The 19,009-nt window shown below is 42.6% G+C and overlaps 1 protein-coding gene across 2 annotated transcripts in view; it reads left to right on the top strand.

The window, feature by feature from the left end:
- Positions 1–646: 646 nt before the first annotated feature.
- LOC126109776 (uncharacterized) overlaps positions 647–19,009 on the top strand; it is a 136,953-nt gene continuing 118,590 nt past the window's right edge. For both annotated transcript variants that reach the window (XM_049914831.1, XM_049914830.1), the window contains exon 1: positions 647–1,185. In XM_049914831.1, the coding sequence (XP_049770788.1) occupies positions 1,171–1,185 (15 nt within the window). In that variant the 5' untranslated portion in view covers positions 647–1,170. The remainder of the gene's footprint in view (positions 1,186–19,009) is intronic.

Here is a 19,009-nt window from a genome sequence, read left to right as displayed (position 1 = left end):
AATGACCACTACAGAAAAGGAAGCGAAATAGCGACGCCAATACACAGTTATTGGAGGCGTTTACACACGTAACTTCATGTTTTACAAGCACTCTTGCGCAAGTATACTTATGCAAGCATTCACAAATAGCTTGTGTGTTGTAACGGTTCAAACAAGCTTGTGCAAGCAATAGTTTATCAGAAAACGTCGAGCACTATGACGATGCGCTGGCTTTGGTCAACCTTTTTGCTTGTTACGGAAAAAAGATAAAATGTGATATATGGAGTAATGAGTTGCTAAAGAAACGGAAGCATTATTCCCGTATTAACTAGTCGTGGTAGACAAACAATTGAAACTCACAATACTGTTGATTTTCTTTTCTCTTACTCCATGTAATGATGTGTTCTGTGAGTTGATCTACAGTGAAGTACAACTTTGTGCGGAATGTAATTTAACAGAACAAAAAATATTAAATTAAGCTAGATCATTGAATAATGGTTGCACAATCCTCCCTATTCGCGGTACACACGCTTGAATGCGCGCACAAGCCTTCATAATCGAAATTCGATCAAGTACATCAAGCTGCTTGTGCAGTGTTTATGCTTGCGCAAACTTGTCGTACACAGTTTCAAGAATACTTGCGCAAGCGTTATTGTCAACCATGCAGTTACGCGTGGGACCGACAGTACACGATATATTGATTTTCTCTGCTGGCAACATCACCGTTCTAGCAGCTTTCGCATTTTAGCTTCCCTGTAAACATGTTTTACTGCACATGATCCATGTAAACACGAAGAGTGCGATTATTTTCGTGTGTCACTTAGACGTCTGATCAGTGAGCAGGGCAGAGATTGGCGGGTGTTTAATTTTCGATGTTGAAGTATTGGAGATTTTAAAGCGTGATAGAGAATGTAACACCAGTGTCATGACTGTGAAGGCTTCAGCTTCCTTTTACCTCACATAACGCGAATATAAGCATATTATTTTTCTATCAAAAAATACGTTTCGAACTGTATGAAGATCATTGGCCTCCTTGTGCAATTAATATTAAAAATCGTTACTTCAGTCTTCGCGTTCACATATTAATATTATAATTAACTTACCATTAAAAGAAAGAAATTGTGTACCGGTACGGGTTTGTTGTGGGTCGTCATCGTTTTAAAGAATTTGTGTACAAGTTTTAATTTAGCAATGTATCTGCCATGGGTAAAGAATATTTATTTTTTATCTATTTATTTATACATCTTTAAGCATTTACATGCAATCGATGTCGTCATAAGTAATGTAGTAGTAGTAGTTGTTGTTGTTTATTGAGCACCCGTTTTATCATGTACAATAATATGGGATTTGTCATATGTTACATATGTACAATTTACATATTAAGAAATTTAACTATTGTGAGGTATCACACAAAGCTAAAGTATACACTTTAAAAAAACATACATAATAAAGGAATACATTTGATACATAAAGATGTCCCACATGACTAAAGTGTGTATTTTAAAGAATGTGCATGTTTAACTGTTAAATGTGGAACTACATAGACAAAAAAGCTTAGGAAGAGGTACAAACAGAGTTGCATCTTATTTCGTAAGTCAGGTCTGTTTTTGAAGATGTTTCAAATTCAATTTCGTATCTAAGTATATGCCAAGAAGTTTGGTAGAAGTGTACTCAATATCAGCATTGGATAAGCTGAAGGATATATTTACAGTCTTTTCATAGTTAACAGCCAACTCACTGGCTTCGAACCACATATTGGATAATCTGAGAAAATCTTTACTTTGCTCCTTCAGCTTATTTATGTCCTTCCCTGAATTGATGAAAGTTGTATCGTCTGCATAAAGCACAGATTTGCATGGCATATTGCTGGGCAGATCATTTATAAATATTATAAACAGTAATGGCCCAAGCACTGATCTTTGGGGAACACCTCTAGTGACATTCAGTAACTGTGACTTTTGACCGTTGTAGCTTACAGTTTGCTTTCTGTTACTGAGATATGATTTAATGAGGGAAATTTCCAGATCCCTAATGCCATAACACCATAGTTTTTCCAGCAGTATTGTTTGGTTTACAGAATCAAATGCTTTGCTTAAGTCCACTAGTGTGGCTTCAGCAGTTAACTTGGATTCAAAAGAAGATTGCACAATAGAAACAACATTTTCAACAGCATTAATTGCTGATAACTGGGCCCTAAAACCATATTGAGACATAGTCAGTATATTGGTATTTGACAAATGCATGTTAATTTGCTTTTGTATACAATGTTAGATTATTTTTGAAAAACTAGGTATCAGAGAAATTGGACGATAATTATTAGTGCAGAATTTATCAGCTTTTTTGTGTAATGGAATTACTACTGTCTTCTTTAGACACTCTGGAAAAATACCACTGTCAAATATCCAGTTTGAGTGTGCGAGAGGGAATGATATCAAGTCGATTATTTTTTTAATCACAAAATTTGAGAGGCCATAAATATCTTCTGATCTGGAGTGACTTAACTTTGCCACTGATTTAATTACAGCACTTATTTCATCGTGTCACCAATTACAGGTCGGCACTGTCAGCAAAGTTTTGTAAAAACCGGTTTATATAAGTAGATTGTGAATTTGATTTTGAACTCTTCTTATGAGGAGATGAGGCATTAGGGTTTGCTGCATTGATAAAAAAAAAGAGGTTAAATTCCTCTGGGGAGACATTAATATCAGTTGTAACTTTTACGCTATGACTACCTGTACCTAATTCTGCTTTAATGACCCTCCACACAGCCTTACACCTATTATTGGAGTTTTTAATGAATTTATCATTTGCTCTACATTTTGCTAATCTGATTTGTGATCTATAGTGTCTCTTGAGGCTAACATACGTTGCATTGTCAACACTGCCATTTTTTACCTTATCGTAGGATATCAAAACCATTAATCTTAGCTTCTGTAAATATGGTGTGAAGCACCTATGTGGAGTAGTTCGACCATGCTTTCTTGCCAATGTTTTGTTTGGTTTGGTAACCATTGGACAGGAGGTATTGAAAATTTCAGATAGAGTACTAACAAACCTGCTACAAGCCTCCTCAACATTGTTGGAAGCATATATTATATTATTCCAGTTTAGTACCTTCAGCTTATCCCTGAAGCTACTTATGCTTTTATCATTTAATAACCTGACATACCGTCTTGGTTCACAATCCCCCATTGTTTCATTAATTGTTAGCTTTACCCATATACCTTTGTGATCTGCCAGATGGTCGACATTAAGGAGTCCCAATTCAAAATCATCTTTATGTATATTTGTGATAAAATTGTCGAGACAAGAAAGTTGTCTTGTGGGACTATAATTTGCACAGAAGAGATTGTGGGATCTTAGCATGTGAAGCAAATTAGTATTTTTGTGTGGTTTTTTTTTTTTTTTTTCATTACATCAAAATTGTGTTTGGTATATTTTTCTGTACGGTGACTAAGTTTATCTAAACACTCTACAAATTGATCAGCATCTTTTAATGTTGGTAGTAGCATGACAGCCACTTCAAGAATGCCTTTAACATATATGTCCCTAACATCAAGCACAGTATATCTTAACCTTAGGTTGTCACTTATACATATTGAGGAACCCCCCATAACCTTCATTGGGTCTGCAGTAACTTGTAATTAAATTAAAACATGGCGGTACATATAGTTTTATCTCTTCTTTTAACCAATGTTCATTAATACATAATACTATTCTATTGTTTCCACTCAATACAACACCAAGTTCATCAGCTTTATATTTCAGAGATCTAATATTTATGTGCATGATTAATATTGATTTTTCACAGCAAGAGGTGTCTGGGGCCCAATTGGATGCACACATGATGGTTTGCCTTTCACTGGTCCTCATGTGTGGTGTGGTGATGGTGTTATGTTTCAGTAGCGGCTGGACTTCCTTGTGGCAGGCCATAAAAAATCATTACTTCTCTGTGGTATTTTTTTGGTTCTGTTTGAGGCTTGGGTGGCAGACTTTATTTCACTTCCTGCATAATTTATCTGGCATGGGGGATTTGATATAGGCCTACTTGATAACACATTAGTTTGGAATGGCTGGTTTAATGCAGTAGATAACACTTCACTATGGGATGGAGATTATACAATACTTACTGAGGTTTCTGTCTTCTTATCTGCTAATGGAGGTGACATTTTTGTTGTCTGTTTCTCAAGGTTCTTGTTTGTTTCACACGTTACATAGTTTATGTGGGCAGGCTGAGTGGAGGCACTTGATAACACTTTGGTGTAGGATGGAGGTGGTGATACAATACTCACTGTGCTTTCCTTCCTCTTTTCTACCAGTGACTGCAGTGGAACTGCTACAGTTGTTGTTGACACCATTTCTGCCTCTGCTGCTTATGCTGCTGCTGCTGTTATTGCTCTTGTTATTGCTCTTGTTATTGCTCTTGTTGCTTGAGCTGGTTGAGATGTTGCTGGTTTTGCTGGTGCTGCAGTTGTTACTGAATTTGATTGTGATGCTGTAGCAATTTGTGGTTCTGCAGCTGCTTTAGTTGTCTTTAAGACAGATTCACTTCCTGCATGGTTGCTTTCAGTAATGTATTGGTAGTTCATTACAATGGCTGGTACTGACTCATAGATACTGTTTTTCATATGTTTCTAACGTTTCGTAAATTGCTTTGCGCAGAGATGACTTGCCTCTTCTATTCAGGTGCATGCCATGTTTTGTAAAGCTGCATCTATCCAGGAAATCGACTGATAGAAATCTTATGTTTGGGTACACTTTACACACTGTTTGTGTCTGTTTATTTGCTTCCTTAATTTCGGTGTTCATACATGAAGCAGATATGAGGTCATGCCTCTGTGGTATACCAATAACAGTTACTTTTTGGTTCTCTATCAAACTGAGGGGACATTTGATACTTATAATAGTGTTAGCTAAGTAGGACGCTGCAGTCTAGTTTGTCGTTCTTTTTGTCGTGGGTAACACTGGTGTCCTATTTTTCTGTTTGCCTATGTAGGTAAACTGAAGTACAGGATACCAGTGTAACAGATGTCATTTTCTATACAGTAGGTAACGTGTGTCAACTGAATTACATGATACCAATGTTAGGTATGTTGTTCCTTTCGTTGTTGGTAATATTGGTATCATGCTCTTTAGTCGCCCCAGATAAGTCATCTGAAAAGGATACCAATGTTTTTGGTATGGCCTTTTCGCCATTCGTAATACTATTGTTTAGTTGCTTGCGTTTCCCTTCAAGGGTAATATTGTTATCATTTTAATCGGTTGACGAACAGGATATCAATGTTTGGTTTGTTGTATTTTTCTTTTTGTATAATTTTTTCCTGTTATTTTTGTTAGTGTTGTCTTTTTGTGGTTATGTTAGTAATTCTGTTTTTAGGTTGTACCAATCCAAAATCCCCTACTTCCCACACTTTCCCATCAAATTGATTTATGCTATGGAGTTTGATAAATCACATTCTTACTCTTTTCTTTATGTGAGATCTTTCACAGTTATGGGTTCATGTGTTGTACATGCACCATCTGTTTTCTGTGCTACATTTCTTTTTTTCGTTTTATCGTTACATTATAAGATTACGTGAGATCCACGAGAAACACAGGCTGTGGCACTTACGTCACAGCATGTAACCCCGACTCCTACTACCCTCTACTGCTGAACCCATGAGTCTCCTGGGTAACCTTGCTCCTCCCATGCGTGTAACGTGACCCCACCATCTAAGCCTGTTTGCCCTGACTGCTACATCTATAGAGTTCATTCCCAGTTTTTCTTTGATTTCCTCATTGTGAACACCCTCCTGCCATTGTTCCCATCTACTAGTACCTGCAATCATCCTAGCTACTTTCATATCCGTAACCTCAACCTTATTGATAAGGTAACCTGAATCCACCCAGCTTTCGCTCCCATACAACAAAGTTGGTCGAAATATTGAACGGTGCACAGATAACTTAGTCTTGGTACTGACTTCCTTCTTGCAGAAGAGAGTAGATCGTAGCTGAGCGCTCACTGTATTAGCTTTGCTACACCTCACTTCCAGTTCTTTCACTATGTTGCCATCCTGTGAGAATATGCATCCTAAGTACTTGAAACCGTCCACCTGTTCTAACTTTGTTGCTCCTATTTGGCACTCAATCCGTTTATATCCCTTTCCCAGTGACATTACTTTCGTTTTGGAGATGCTAATCTTCATACCATAGTCCTTACATTTCTGATCTAGCTCTGAAATATTACTTTGCAAACTTTCAATTGAATCTGCCATCACAACTCAGTCATCCGCATATGCAAGACTGCTTGTTTTGTGTTCACATATCTTAATCTCACCCAGCCAGTCTGTTGTTTTCAACATATGATCCATAAATAATATGAACAACAGTGGAGACAGGTTGCAGCCGTGTCTTACCCTTGAAACTACTCTGAACCATGAACTCAATTTACCGTCAACTCTAACTGCTGCCTGCCTATCTATGTAAAGATCTTTAATTGGTTGCAAAAGTTTGCCTCCTATTCTATAATCTTGTTGTACAGACAATAACTTCCTCCTAGGAACCCGTTCATATGCCTTTTCTAGATCTATAAAGCATAGACATAATTCCCTGTTCCACTCATAACACTTCTCCATTATTTGCCGTAAGCTAAAGATCTGGTCCTGACAACCTCTAAGAGACCTCAACCCACACTGATTTTCATCCAATTTGTCCTTGACTAATACTCGCACTTTCCTTTCAACAATGCCTGAGAAGATTTTACCCACAACGCTAATTAAAGAAATACCTCTGTAGTTGTTACAATCTTTTCTGTTTCCATGTTTAAAGATTGGTGTGATTACTGCTTTCATCCAGTCTGATGGAACCTGTCTCGACCCCCACGCCATTTCAATTATCCTGCGTAGCCATTTAAGACCTGACATTCCACTGTATTTGATGAGTTCCAACTTGATTTCATCCACCCCAGCCGCTTTATTTCACTGCAACCTATTGACTAATTTCTCCACTTCCTCAAATGTGATTCTATTTCCATCATCATTCCTATCCCATTGTACATCCGAAATCTGAAACATTACTGATTGTATTTTCACCTACATTGAGAAGCTCTTCAAAATATTCCCTCCATCTGCCCAAGGCATCAACAGGATTCACCAGCAGTTTTCCTGACCTGTCCAAAATACTTGTCATTTCCTTCTTACCTCCATTTCAAAGACTGCTAATTACACTCCAGAATGGTTTTCCAGCAGCTTGATCCAAAGTCTCCAACCTGTTTCCAAAGTCTTCCCAAGATTTCTTCTTGGATGCTGCAATTATCTGTTTGGCTTTGTTTCTTTCTTCAACATAACTTTCTCTGTCCACCTGAGTTCTAGTATGTAGCCATTTTTGATATGCCTTTGTTTTCCTTTTACAGGCTGCCTTGACTGTGTCATTCCACCAAGCTGTTTGCTACCTTTACACACTACTGTACCAAGACATTCTTCAGCCACTTCTAGTACTGTGTCCCTGTACCTTGTCCATTCCTTTTCAAATGACTGTAATTGACTACATTCAACTAACTGGTACCTTTCTGAGATCACTGTTATGTACTTGTGCATGATTTCCTTATCCTGAAGTTTCTCCGCTCTTATCCTCCTACATACGGACCTGACTTCCTGCACTTTCGGCCTCTCAATACCAATTTCACTGCAGATTAAATAGTGACCAGTGTCATCAAAGAATCCCCTGAATACACGTGTGTCCCTCACAGCCTTCCTGAATTCCTGATCTGTTATTGTATAGTCAATGACAGATCTGGTTCCCGTGCCCTCCAAAGTATACCAGTGAATGTTCTTATGTTTAAAAAAGGAGTTTGTGATTGCTAAGCCCATACTGGCACAGAAATCCAAGAGTTGTTTCCCATTCCTGTTGGCCTCCATATCCTCTCCAAATTTACCCATAACCTTTTCATACCCTTCTGTTCAATTTCCAATCCTGGCATTAAAATGACCCATGAGCAGAACACTGCCATTGTCCTTTACTCTAACAACTACATCACTGAGTGCATCATAAAAACTATCCATGTTACCTTGATCTGTCCCTTCACAATGCAAATATACTGACACAACCCTAATTTTCTTGCTAGACACTGTCAAATCTGTCCAACTATGCTAGGTTCCATTTCTTTCCTGATGTAAAGCCGTATGCCCCATTGTGCTATTCCTGCTTTGACTCCTGACAGGTAGACCTTGTATTCTCCCACTTCCTCTTCTTTCTCACCCCTTACCCGAATGTCACTAACAGCTAAAATGTCCAACCCTGTCTTACTTGCAGCCTCTGCCAGCTCTACCTTCTTCCCAGAGTAGCCCCCACTGATATTAATAGCTCCCCATCTCATTACCATTCGTTTGCTGAATCGTATCTTAGGAGTCCCTGGTTTGTCAATTAGAGGTGGGACTCCATCACCTCTGATTGTTGCCAGCATCATATTTAAAGTACCAGGGAAGCAGGTTGCTAGCCTTACTTGCCCCGGGTCCCATTGAGTTTTACCCCTAACGGTTGAGGGACTAAGCGGTGGATTTGGTAGTCTTTGCCGTCTGAGCACAAAGGTGACCAGGACTCAGAATGTCAGAGATGCCCAGCCTTATTCCAAAGTAACTGGTATCCCGACTGTCAGGACCACTTACTTGGCCACTCATACGTTGCCCATGGTTCATGAACTAGGACATGACAACAGGAACCCACACCATGAACCACCTTTTCAATTGAATATTAATTTCCTATGGGTCTTGCATGGAGCCGAGCACACCTGAAGTGGGGCAGATGAGCCTGCGAGAGTGACATCACAAGTTTGTTGCAGGGCCTGTATGTATTGTTGGCCCCAGTGGTTTATCTATGATGCCATTGGTCAAAGCTGATGAATACCATATTGTCAGATTGTGAAATCCATAACAGGTGCCACCTGTTAAATCACTTGCCTTAAATGGGTCTCTTCAGAAATTGAGATTGACAGATGACATAGATAAGAAGACATAGCTATGAATAAAAGAAAAGGGAGAGAAAACTGTAAGAGTTTTTGCACATTTTTAAGGTCAGCTTAGCTGGTACTGTGACAAAGGCAAAATGAACATATTTCTCATCTCTGTGTGTCTAGTGGCACATTGAGGAGGCAGAGAAGATGATTTACAATAATTTGTTGTTTGAGGAAAGTTATGTACAGAAAATAGGATCCCCCCAGGGGGTTCACAACTCTTTTGTGGACACGTGCGTAGCGAGCACAGACCCCGAGCTAATGTGGCCCTCCTTCCCTTGCGGGCTGCATACCTTCCCTTTCCTCATCCTTCCCCCTCCCCCATCTTCGCCCCCCCCCTCACCTCTGGCTCTTTCCTTCCCTTTCTCCCCCTCTGGGAGTATGGTTTGTGCCTACGTCTGGAGACGGACGCTCTAAACTGTTACAAATTCCTTGCTTTCTATACTTGCCAGTCTTCATCCTTCCTCTGTCCTTCTCTTTTCCTTCCCGCTTCTCTCTGCACTTTTCTCCGCTGCGGCGTTTGAGACCCCTCTTCTTTCATTTCCCTTTCTCTTTTTTCCTCCCTGTGCGTGTCTGAAGGCCGACCCACGCACTTCCATGCGTAGCCGGTGACGGGGTAACGCGTAATTCCCCGCCCCGGGTAGACAGGTAGGACACGTACATACCCCCTGGTAACGGCCAGGCCCAGGGAGGGGTGATTACCTGAGCTGATACCTTCCGAAAGTGCCGATTGGTCCCTCCGTCCGTTTGTCGGGAGGTGTGACCTGAGGTGTGAACAATCACCTAAGGCGGGAGTGCCCTCAGTGAGGGCCCCCACAAGGGAGGAGCGCGCCATCGGAGACGCTGGTAATCATGGATGATTCTTCCGCAATGGTTTCCTCACCTTCCACTATGTCTGCTCACAAACGTAAGTTCACTGAGTCTCAGCCACAGACAGTTCTTCCATCGTTGCCACAGTTCCTTGTTGTTTCTCGGTCTGACGAAGGTCACGACTTCTCCACGGTCAACCCTTTCATTATTCAGAAAGGTGTCGACGCAATTGCAGGTCCTGTAAAGTCTTGTTCCAGATTACGGAATGGCACCCTGTTGTTAGAAACAGTCGGTGCCCTCCAGGCACAAAAATTGCTGCGTACTTCTCTGCTCCACACCTTCCCTGTCCGGGTGGAACCGCACCGTACCTTAAATTCCTCGTGTGGAGTCGTTTATACACGCTCCCTCGATGGATTGTCTGATGAAGAAATTCAGCACTACCTGTCTGACCAGGGCGTAACGGCTGTTCATAGAGTTATGAAAAGGGTTGACACGAACATCATTCCAACCCGCACTGTCTTCTTGACGTTTGACACAGTTCAACTCCCATCGAAAATCAAAGCGGGCTATGAGATAATTTCCGTTCGCCCTTATGTCCCAAACCCTACGCGTTGCTATCGGTGTCAGCGGTTTAATCACACCAGCCAGTCCTGTTCCAATCCGGCCAAATGTGTTACGTGTGGCAAGGATGCCCATGAGGGTGCTTGCCCACCTCCATCCCCTCGCTGCATCAACTGTATGGGTGACCACGCTGCTTCCTCTCGAGATTGCCCCGTTTTTAAGGACGAAAAGCTCATCCAGGAAATAAGAGTGAAGGAAAAGGTGTCGACCTTTGCTGCTCGAAAATTATTCACCAGTCGCCAGCCCACTGTGCCTCAGACAGGAAAATACAGCACTGTCCTTGCTTCTCCTCGGCCAACAAAGGAGGCGGCCACGCAGACTTGCAACCTCACCTTTAGTGCCACGGTCGTCAGATCGGCCAGCGCAAAGATCGCTCGTTCAACCTCACCACTTTCGCCTGCCCACTCTATGGCTCACCCTTCGTCGGGTTCTGCTAAATCTCGAGCCCAAAAGTCAGACACCAAGCCTTCCAAAAAAGAGCATACTCGTGAAGAGTTTTTACGTACCGCAACTTCCCAACCATCGGTTCCTCCTTCATCTAAACATCATACTTCTAAGAAGGCTACAAAGAAACCCAGTTCCTCTCCTTCTCCGCCAAGGCGTGTCCCATCTACAGCACCACCTGGCGGAAATCGCCCTCGGCCGTCTTCTGTGTCGCCGAGGCGCACTGCTGGTGGCCGGTCAACCGGCCGATCGCTGGTGGCAGGAGCTGCTCCTGACCAACCTATGGATCAGGATCTTCTGCCTTCGGCTGAATGCCATTCCATGCTGTCGGTCGCTAGCTCCGAGCAGTCTTTGAGTTGACAGCAACTTTGGTCACATTTCTCCATTTTCTGTTCACCCCATGTCCATTATCCACTGGAATATCCGCGGCATTCGAGCCCATAGGGATGAAATGTCGGTCCTCTTACGATCCACTCGCAGGTCATCTTCTGTCTTCAGGAAACAAAGCTGCGTCCCCATGACCGCTTTGTTCTCCCTCATTTTCAGTCCGTCCGATATTATCTCCCCTCTGTTGAAGGCACTCCAGCCCATGGAGGACTCATGATTCTTCTCCATGATACTCTCCATTATCACCCAATCCCCTTAAACACTTCCTTCCAAGCTGTCGCTGTCCGTCTTTCCCTTTCCGGATACACGTTCTCTCTTTGTACTGTATACATTCCGTCGTCCACACTAATGGCACGAGCTGATCTCCTTCATCTTCTTGGTCAGCTTCCACCCCCCTATTTGCTGGTTGGGGACTTCAATGCCCACCACCCGCTTTGGGGATCTCCACATCCTTGTCCACGTGGCTCACTATTGCTCGACGTCTTCCACCAAGCGGATCTAGTTTGCCTCAACACTGGGATCCCTACAGTTTTATCTGCCTCCACGACAAATTTATCTCATTTGGACCTTGCGGTCGGTACTGTTCATCTGGCTCGGCGCTTTGAATGGTTCGCCCTTGATGATACACACTCGAGTGACCACTTTCCATGTGTCCTTAGACTGCAGCCTCAACTGCCATACATGCGCCCGCGACAATGGAGGTTTGCCCAAGCTGATTGGACACTTTTTTCGTCTCTAGCGACATTCGATGACCGTCACTTTCCCAGCGTCGACGATGAGGTCACACATATTACCGACGTTATTCTTACGGCTGCGGAACATTCAATACCACGCACCTCCGAATTGCCCCGGCGCCCCCCCAGTTCCTTGGTGGAACGAAGCATGCCGTGATGCAATACGTGAGCGGCGACGTGCTCTCCGCGTTTTCCGCCACCATCCTACTTTGGCCAACTGTATCCGCTATAAGCAGTTTCGTGCGCGATGCCGTTGCGTCATCCACGATAGCAAGAAGGCAAGCTGGAAATTCTTTATTAGCTCATTTAACACCTTCACTCCCTCCTCGGAAGTTTGGAGTCGGCTTCGACGGTTCTCAGGCGCGCCTAGTTTCTCCCCGGTCTCTGGGCTCACTGTCGCGCATGATACATTAGTGGACCCCGTCGCAATTTCTAACTCGTTGGGTCAGCACTTTGCTGAGATTTCGAGCTCTTCCAATTACCCGCCAGCGTTTCTCCCGAAGAAACGTGCAGAGGAAGTGCGACCTCTCGCTTTCTCCTCTCAAAATCGCGCAAGCTATAATACTGTTTTCTCCATGCGGGAACTCCAACATGCACTCTCTTCTTCTCGCTCCTCCGCCCCAGGACCGGATGGTATCCACGTCCAAATGTTGCTGCATTTATCAACCCATAGTCTGCATTACCTCCTTCGCCTTTATAATCGAATTTGGACCGACAGTACTTTTCCCAGACAATGGCGGGAAGCTATCGTCGTTCCCGTTCCGAAACCTGGAAAGGACAAACATCTCCCCTCTAGCTATCGCCCCATTTCTCTCACGAGTAGTGTCTGTAAGGTTTTGGAGCGTATGGTGAATTACCGTCTAGCGTGGTGGCTGGAGTCCCGCAGTCTTTTAACACCTGCCGAATGCGGATTCCGAAAGCATCGTTCTGCCGTTGACCATCTTGTTGCTATCTCCACTTATATCGTGAACAATTTTCTCCGGAAACGCCAAACAGTAGCATTATTTTTTGATCTGGAGAGAGCATACAATACCTGTTGGAGGACGGGCATCCTCCGCACACTGTTCTCTTGAGGCTTTCAAGGTTGGCTGCCCCTTTTTCTTCGCGAATTTATGGCAGAGCGCACATTTAGGGTGCGGGTGAACACTACTCTCTCCCGTACTTTCTCCCAAGAAAACGGGGTACCCCAGCGCTCCGTGCTGAGTGTTGTACTGATTGCCATTGCCATCAATCCAGTTATGGATTGTCTCCTTCCTGATGTCTCGGGCTCCCTCTTTGTGGACGATTTTGCAATCTACTACAGCTCTCAACGGACCAGCCTTCTTGAACGGCGTCTTCAAGGATGTCTCGATTGCCTCCACTCTTGGAGCATCGAAACCGGCTTCCGTTTCTCTCCCAGTAAGACCGTTTGTGTTAATTTTTGGCGACGTAAGGAGTTTCTTCCACCCTCCTTACATCTAGGACCTGTCAACCTTCCGTTTTCAGACGTCGCTAAATTCTTGGGTCTTATGTTTGACTGAAGAAACTGCAAAAAGGTGGGAATTTAAGGAGATGGGACCTGGATAAACTGAAAGAACCAGAGGTTGTACAGAGTTTCAGGAAGAGCATAAGGGAACAATTGACAGGAATGGGGGAAAGAAATACAGTAGAAGAAGAATGGGTAGCTTTGAGGGGTGAAGTAGTGAAGGCAGCAGAGGATCCAGTAGGTAAAAAGACGAGGGCTAGTAGAAATCCTTGGGTAACAGAAGAAATATTGAATTTAATTGATGAAAGGAGAAAATATAAAAATGCAGTAAATGAAGCAGGCAAAAAGGATTACAAACGTCTCAAAAATGAGATCGACAGGAAGTGCAAAATGGCTAAGCAGGGATGGCTAGAGGACAAATGCAAGGATGTAGAGGCTTATCTCAATAGGGGTAAGATAGATACTGCCTACAGGAAAATTAAAGAGACCTTTGGAGATAAGAGAACCACTTGTATGAACATCAAGAGCTCAGATGGAAACCCAGTTCTAAGCAAAGAAGGGAAGGCAGAAAGGTGGAAGGAGTATATAGAGGGTCTATACAAGGGCGATGTACTTGAGGACAATATTATGGAAATGGAAAAGGATGTAGATGAAGATGAAATGGGAGATACGATACTGCGTGAAGAGTTTGACAGAGCACTGAAAGACCTGAGTCGAAACAAGGCCCCTGGAGTAGACAACATTCCATTGGAACTACTGACGGCCTTGGGAGAGCCAGTCCTGACAAAACTCTACCATCTGGTGAGCAAGATGTATGAAACAGGCGAAATACCCTCAGACTTCAAGAAGAATATAATAATTCCAATCCTAAAGAAATCCGGTGTTGACAGATGTGAAAATTACCGAACAATCAGTTTAATAAGCCACGGCTGCAAAATACTAACACGAATTCTTTACAGACGAATGGAAAAACTAGTAGAAGCCGACATCGGGGAAGATCAGTTTGGATTCCGTAGAAATACTGGAACACGTGAGGCAATACTGACCTTACGACTTATCTTATAAGAAAGATTAAGGAAAGGCAAACCTACGTTTCTAGCATTTGTAGACTTAGTGAAAGCTTTTGACAATGTTGACTGGAATACTCTCTTTCAAATTCTAAAGGTGGCAGGGGTAAAATACAGGGAGCGAAAGGCTATTTACAATTTGTACAGAAACCAGATGGCAGTTATAAGAGTCGAGGGACATGAAAGGGAAGCAGTGGTTGGGAAGGGAGTAAGACAGGGTTGTAGCCTCTCCCCGATGTTATTCAATCTGTATATTGAGCAAGCAGTAAAGGAAACAAAAGAAAAATTCGGAGTAGGTATTAAAATCCATGGAGAAGAAATAAAAATTTTGAGGTTTGCCGATGACATTGTAATTCTGTCAGAGACAGCAAAGGACTTGGAAGAGCAGTTGAACGGAATGGACAGCGTCTTGAAAGGAAGATATAAGATGAACATCAAGAAAAGCAAAACGAGGATAATGGAATGTAGTCGAATTAAGTCGGGTGATGTTGAGGGTATTAGATTAGGAAATGAGACACTTAAAGTAGTAAAGGAGTTTTGCTATTTGGGGAGCAAAATAACTGATGATGGTCGAAGTAGAGAGGATATAAAATGTAGACTGGCAATGGCAAGGAAAGCGTTTCTGAAGAAGAGAAATTTAACATTGAGTATAGATTTAAGTGTCAGGAAGGCATTTCTGAAAGTATTTGTATGGAGTGTAGCCTTGTATGGAAGCGAAACATGGACGATAAATAGTTTGGACAAGAAGAGAATAGAAGCTTTCGAAATGTGGTGCTACAGAAGAATGCTGAAGATTAGATGGGTAGATCACGTAACTAATGAGGAGGTATTGAATAGGATTGGGGAGAAGAGAAGTTTGTGGCACAACTTGACCAGAAGAAGGGATCGGTTGGTAGGACATGTTCTGAGGCATCAAGGGATCACCAATTTAGTATTGGAGGGCAGCGTGGAGGGTAAAAATCGTAGGGGGAGACCAAGAGATGAATACACTGAGCAGATTCAGAAGGATGTAGGATGCAGTAGGTACTGGGAGATGAAGAAGCTTGCACAGGATAGAGTAGCATGGAGAGCTGCATCAAACCAGTCTCAGGACTGAAGACCACAACAACAACAACAACAACAACAACAACATGTTTGACAGAAAACTATGCTGGTCCTCCCACATTTCGTATCTTTCGGCTCGCTGTCTGCGATCCCTCAACACCCTCCGTGTCCTGAATGGTACCTCCTGGGGAGCAGACCGAGTGGTCCTTCTCCGCCTCTATCGCGCCTTAGTGCGCTCGAAATTGGACTATGGAAGCATAGTCTACTCCTCTGCTCAGCCATCTATTCTTCGGCGTCTCGACTCTATCCACCACCATGGATTACATTTAGTGTCTGGAGCTTTTTACCCCAGCCCCGTGGAAAGCCTTTATGCTGAGACTGCTGAACCTCCGCTGTCCAATCAGCGAGCAGTCCTTCTGAGTCGTTATGCCAGCCATCTGTCTTCCATGCCTGCTAATCCAGCCCATGACGTATTTTTCGATGCCTCCTTTGATGTAGGGTATGCAGGTCGCCCCTCCTCCCTACTACCACCGGGAGTCCGTTTCCGTCAACTGCTCCATTCTCTTTCCTTCCGCTTTCCAAAAACCTTCTTGACAACTTGGGGTACAGCACCGCCTTGGCTCCGTCCCCGGATCTGCCTGCTCCGTGACCTTTGTCGATTTCCCAAGGATGGTACCCCTTCACTTGTTTATCATCGGGCATTTGCTGCTCTATGTGCACAAATGACGGATGCCACATTTCTTTACACCGACGGCTCGAAAACATTGTTAGGTGTAGGGAGTGCCTATGTTGTTGGCGACACCCCAAATCACTTTTGGCTTCCTGACCAGTGTTCGGTCTATACTGCGGAGCTTTACGCTGTTCTCCAGGCTGTCCACTACATCCGCTGCCATCAGCGGATACAGTACGTTGTCTGCTCCGATTCTCTCAGCTCTCTCCTCAGTCTCCAAGCTCTTTACCCTGTGCACCCTCTGGTCCACCGGATTCAGGACTGTCTGCGCTTGCTCCACCTGGGGGCGTCTCGGTGGCGTTCCTCTGGCTCCCGGGACACGTTGGTATCTGCAGAAATGAGGCGGCCGATATTGCAGCCAAGGCTACAGTCTCTCTTCTTCGGCCAGCTATTCCATCGATTCCCGTCGCCGATCTACGGAGCGTCTTATGTCGTCATGTTGTTCATTTATGGCACGCGCACTGGTCGACACTCCCCCAAAATAAATTGCGGGACATAAAAACTCTTCCTTGTGCTTGGACCTCTTCCTCCCGAACGCGTCGTCGGGAGGAGGTAATTTTAACTAGACTCCGGATAGGGCACTGTCTTTTTAGCCATCAACATCTTTTAAGTGGCGATCCTCCCCCACTCTGTCCCCACTGCTCTCAGTTGTGGACGGTAAGACACCTTTTAATTGAGTGCCCCTATTTTACTCCGTTACGCGCCCGTCTACAGCTGTCGCCTGATATATCATCAATTTTAGCAGATGACACGCGATCGGCCGATCGCATTCTAGAGTTGATTCGTGCCAGTGAAATGACGTCAGTCATTTGAAGTTTTTTTTTTTTGGGATAACCAACCCCTTTCTGTAGTGGATTTTTAAGCCTTCCTTCTGCTTTTAGTTTCTCCAATTTTATGCCTTTCGTTCCCACTGCTGCTGGTTTCTATTTTAGGTTTTTTACTGTTTCTTAAGTCCCGGACCGGGCGCTAATGACCGTAGCAGTTTTGCGCCCTAAAAAAACCACAACCAAAAAAAGAAAATAGGATGGTCATAACAGAAATGGTTGAAGAATGCTCTACTTTCAGTACCGGTACATGAGGAAAAGAAGGGGGTTTGGCCAAATTGTGTGTTTAGACTATAAGCGTTTTGTTGAGAAATTAATAAGTGATGGTTCTAGTGAAGCACCAGAGCAATAAGTACTGGTATATGCTTTGATGTGTGACATGTGTTTACATGTTTTAGTTTTATTTTGATAACAAGTCTTGTTTATTGGCTCTTTCCTGAGTGTAGGACAGGACATTTGGAGTTAGGTAAATAAAAATAAAATGTTTTTATATAAATATTTCCTTTCTTTCAGGAGTCCAAACTTTTATTAATTGGTAACCAAGATTAATGGTCAATTTTAGTAATTGACTGTTAATTTTGTAAACTATTCAGTTAACTTATGTAATAGATGGGACAGAAACAAGGATCAGGTTTGCAGACTGCAGAACATTGCATTATTTCTGTGGTTTATGTATACATATAAAAGTAAATGTAACTTGTACATAAATTTAAAACTTAAAGAATTATTCATGGCCAATGTTAATGTAGACCATTGATAAATTAAAATTTTTGAGTCAATACATGATTGACAGGACAAGTAATTACCAACTTTTATCCCATGCGAAGCTGTTATGCAAAGTGACTATATGTTGTTAAAAAAAGGATAGGAATGCAGCAATCAGTTGCAGTCCTGTTGGAGTTTTTTTAGTTTATTTTTCTTGTGTATCCAAATTTCAGCTAAGGATAGACATCTTCAGTGCCTGTACACTAGTAAAGTCACATAGCGGCATTTACTGTCAGAAGTTTGTTGAATTATAACTCACTCAAATTATCCATAAATTATCTTTACGGATTTCTAGAAGGCTTTTGACACTGTACCACACAAGCAGCTTGTGGCAAAATTGTGTGGTTGTGGAATATCATCGCAGTTATGTGACTGTATTTGTGATTTTCTGTCAGAGAGGTCATAGTTCACTCTAACTGACAGAAAGTCATCGAGTAAAACAGAAATGCCTTATGGCGTTCCTCGTCTATACAAGTGATTTAGTAGACAATCTGAGCAGCCACCTTAGGTTGTTTGCAGATGATGCTGTTGGTTATCATCTTCTAAAGTCATCAGGAGATAAAAACAAATTGCAAAATGATTTAGAAAAGATATCTGTATAGTGCAAAAATTGGCAATTGGCCCTAAATAATGAAAAGTGTTAGCTCATCCTCATGAGATCTAAAAAGAATCCATTAAACTTCAGATACAAGATGAATCAATCAAATCTAAAGGCTGTACATTAAACTAAATATGTAGGAATTACAATTACAAACAATTTAAATTGGTAAACTGCTTATTGGCTTCTGTCTCAGGTAAATTTTAAATAACACAGAGAAAATGTTATGGGGAAGGTGAACCAAAGACTGCATTTTATTGGCAGAACACTTAAATGTTACAGATCTACTAGAGAGGCTACCTACACTGTGCTTATCCGTCCTCATTTGGAGTTCTGCTGCACGGTCTGGGATCTGTACCAGATAGGATTAATGGAGTACATCAAGAAAGTTCAAAGAGGAGCAGCATGTTTTGTATTATCCCGAAATAGGGCAGAGAGTGTCATGGACATAATACAGGATTTGGGGTGGACATCATTAAAAGAAAGGAATTTTTCATTGCAGCAGAATCTTCTCCCGGAATTTCATTTAGCCTCCTCCGAATGCGAAAATATTTT

Source organism: Schistocerca cancellata, chromosome 12, assembly GCF_023864275.1.
Source record: "Schistocerca cancellata isolate TAMUIC-IGC-003103 chromosome 12, iqSchCanc2.1, whole genome shotgun sequence".
Taxonomy (NCBI): domain Eukaryota; kingdom Metazoa; phylum Arthropoda; class Insecta; order Orthoptera; family Acrididae; genus Schistocerca; species Schistocerca cancellata.
Note: the sequence above shows the minus strand (reverse complement) of the source record. Positions and strands in the feature narration are given on the sequence as shown.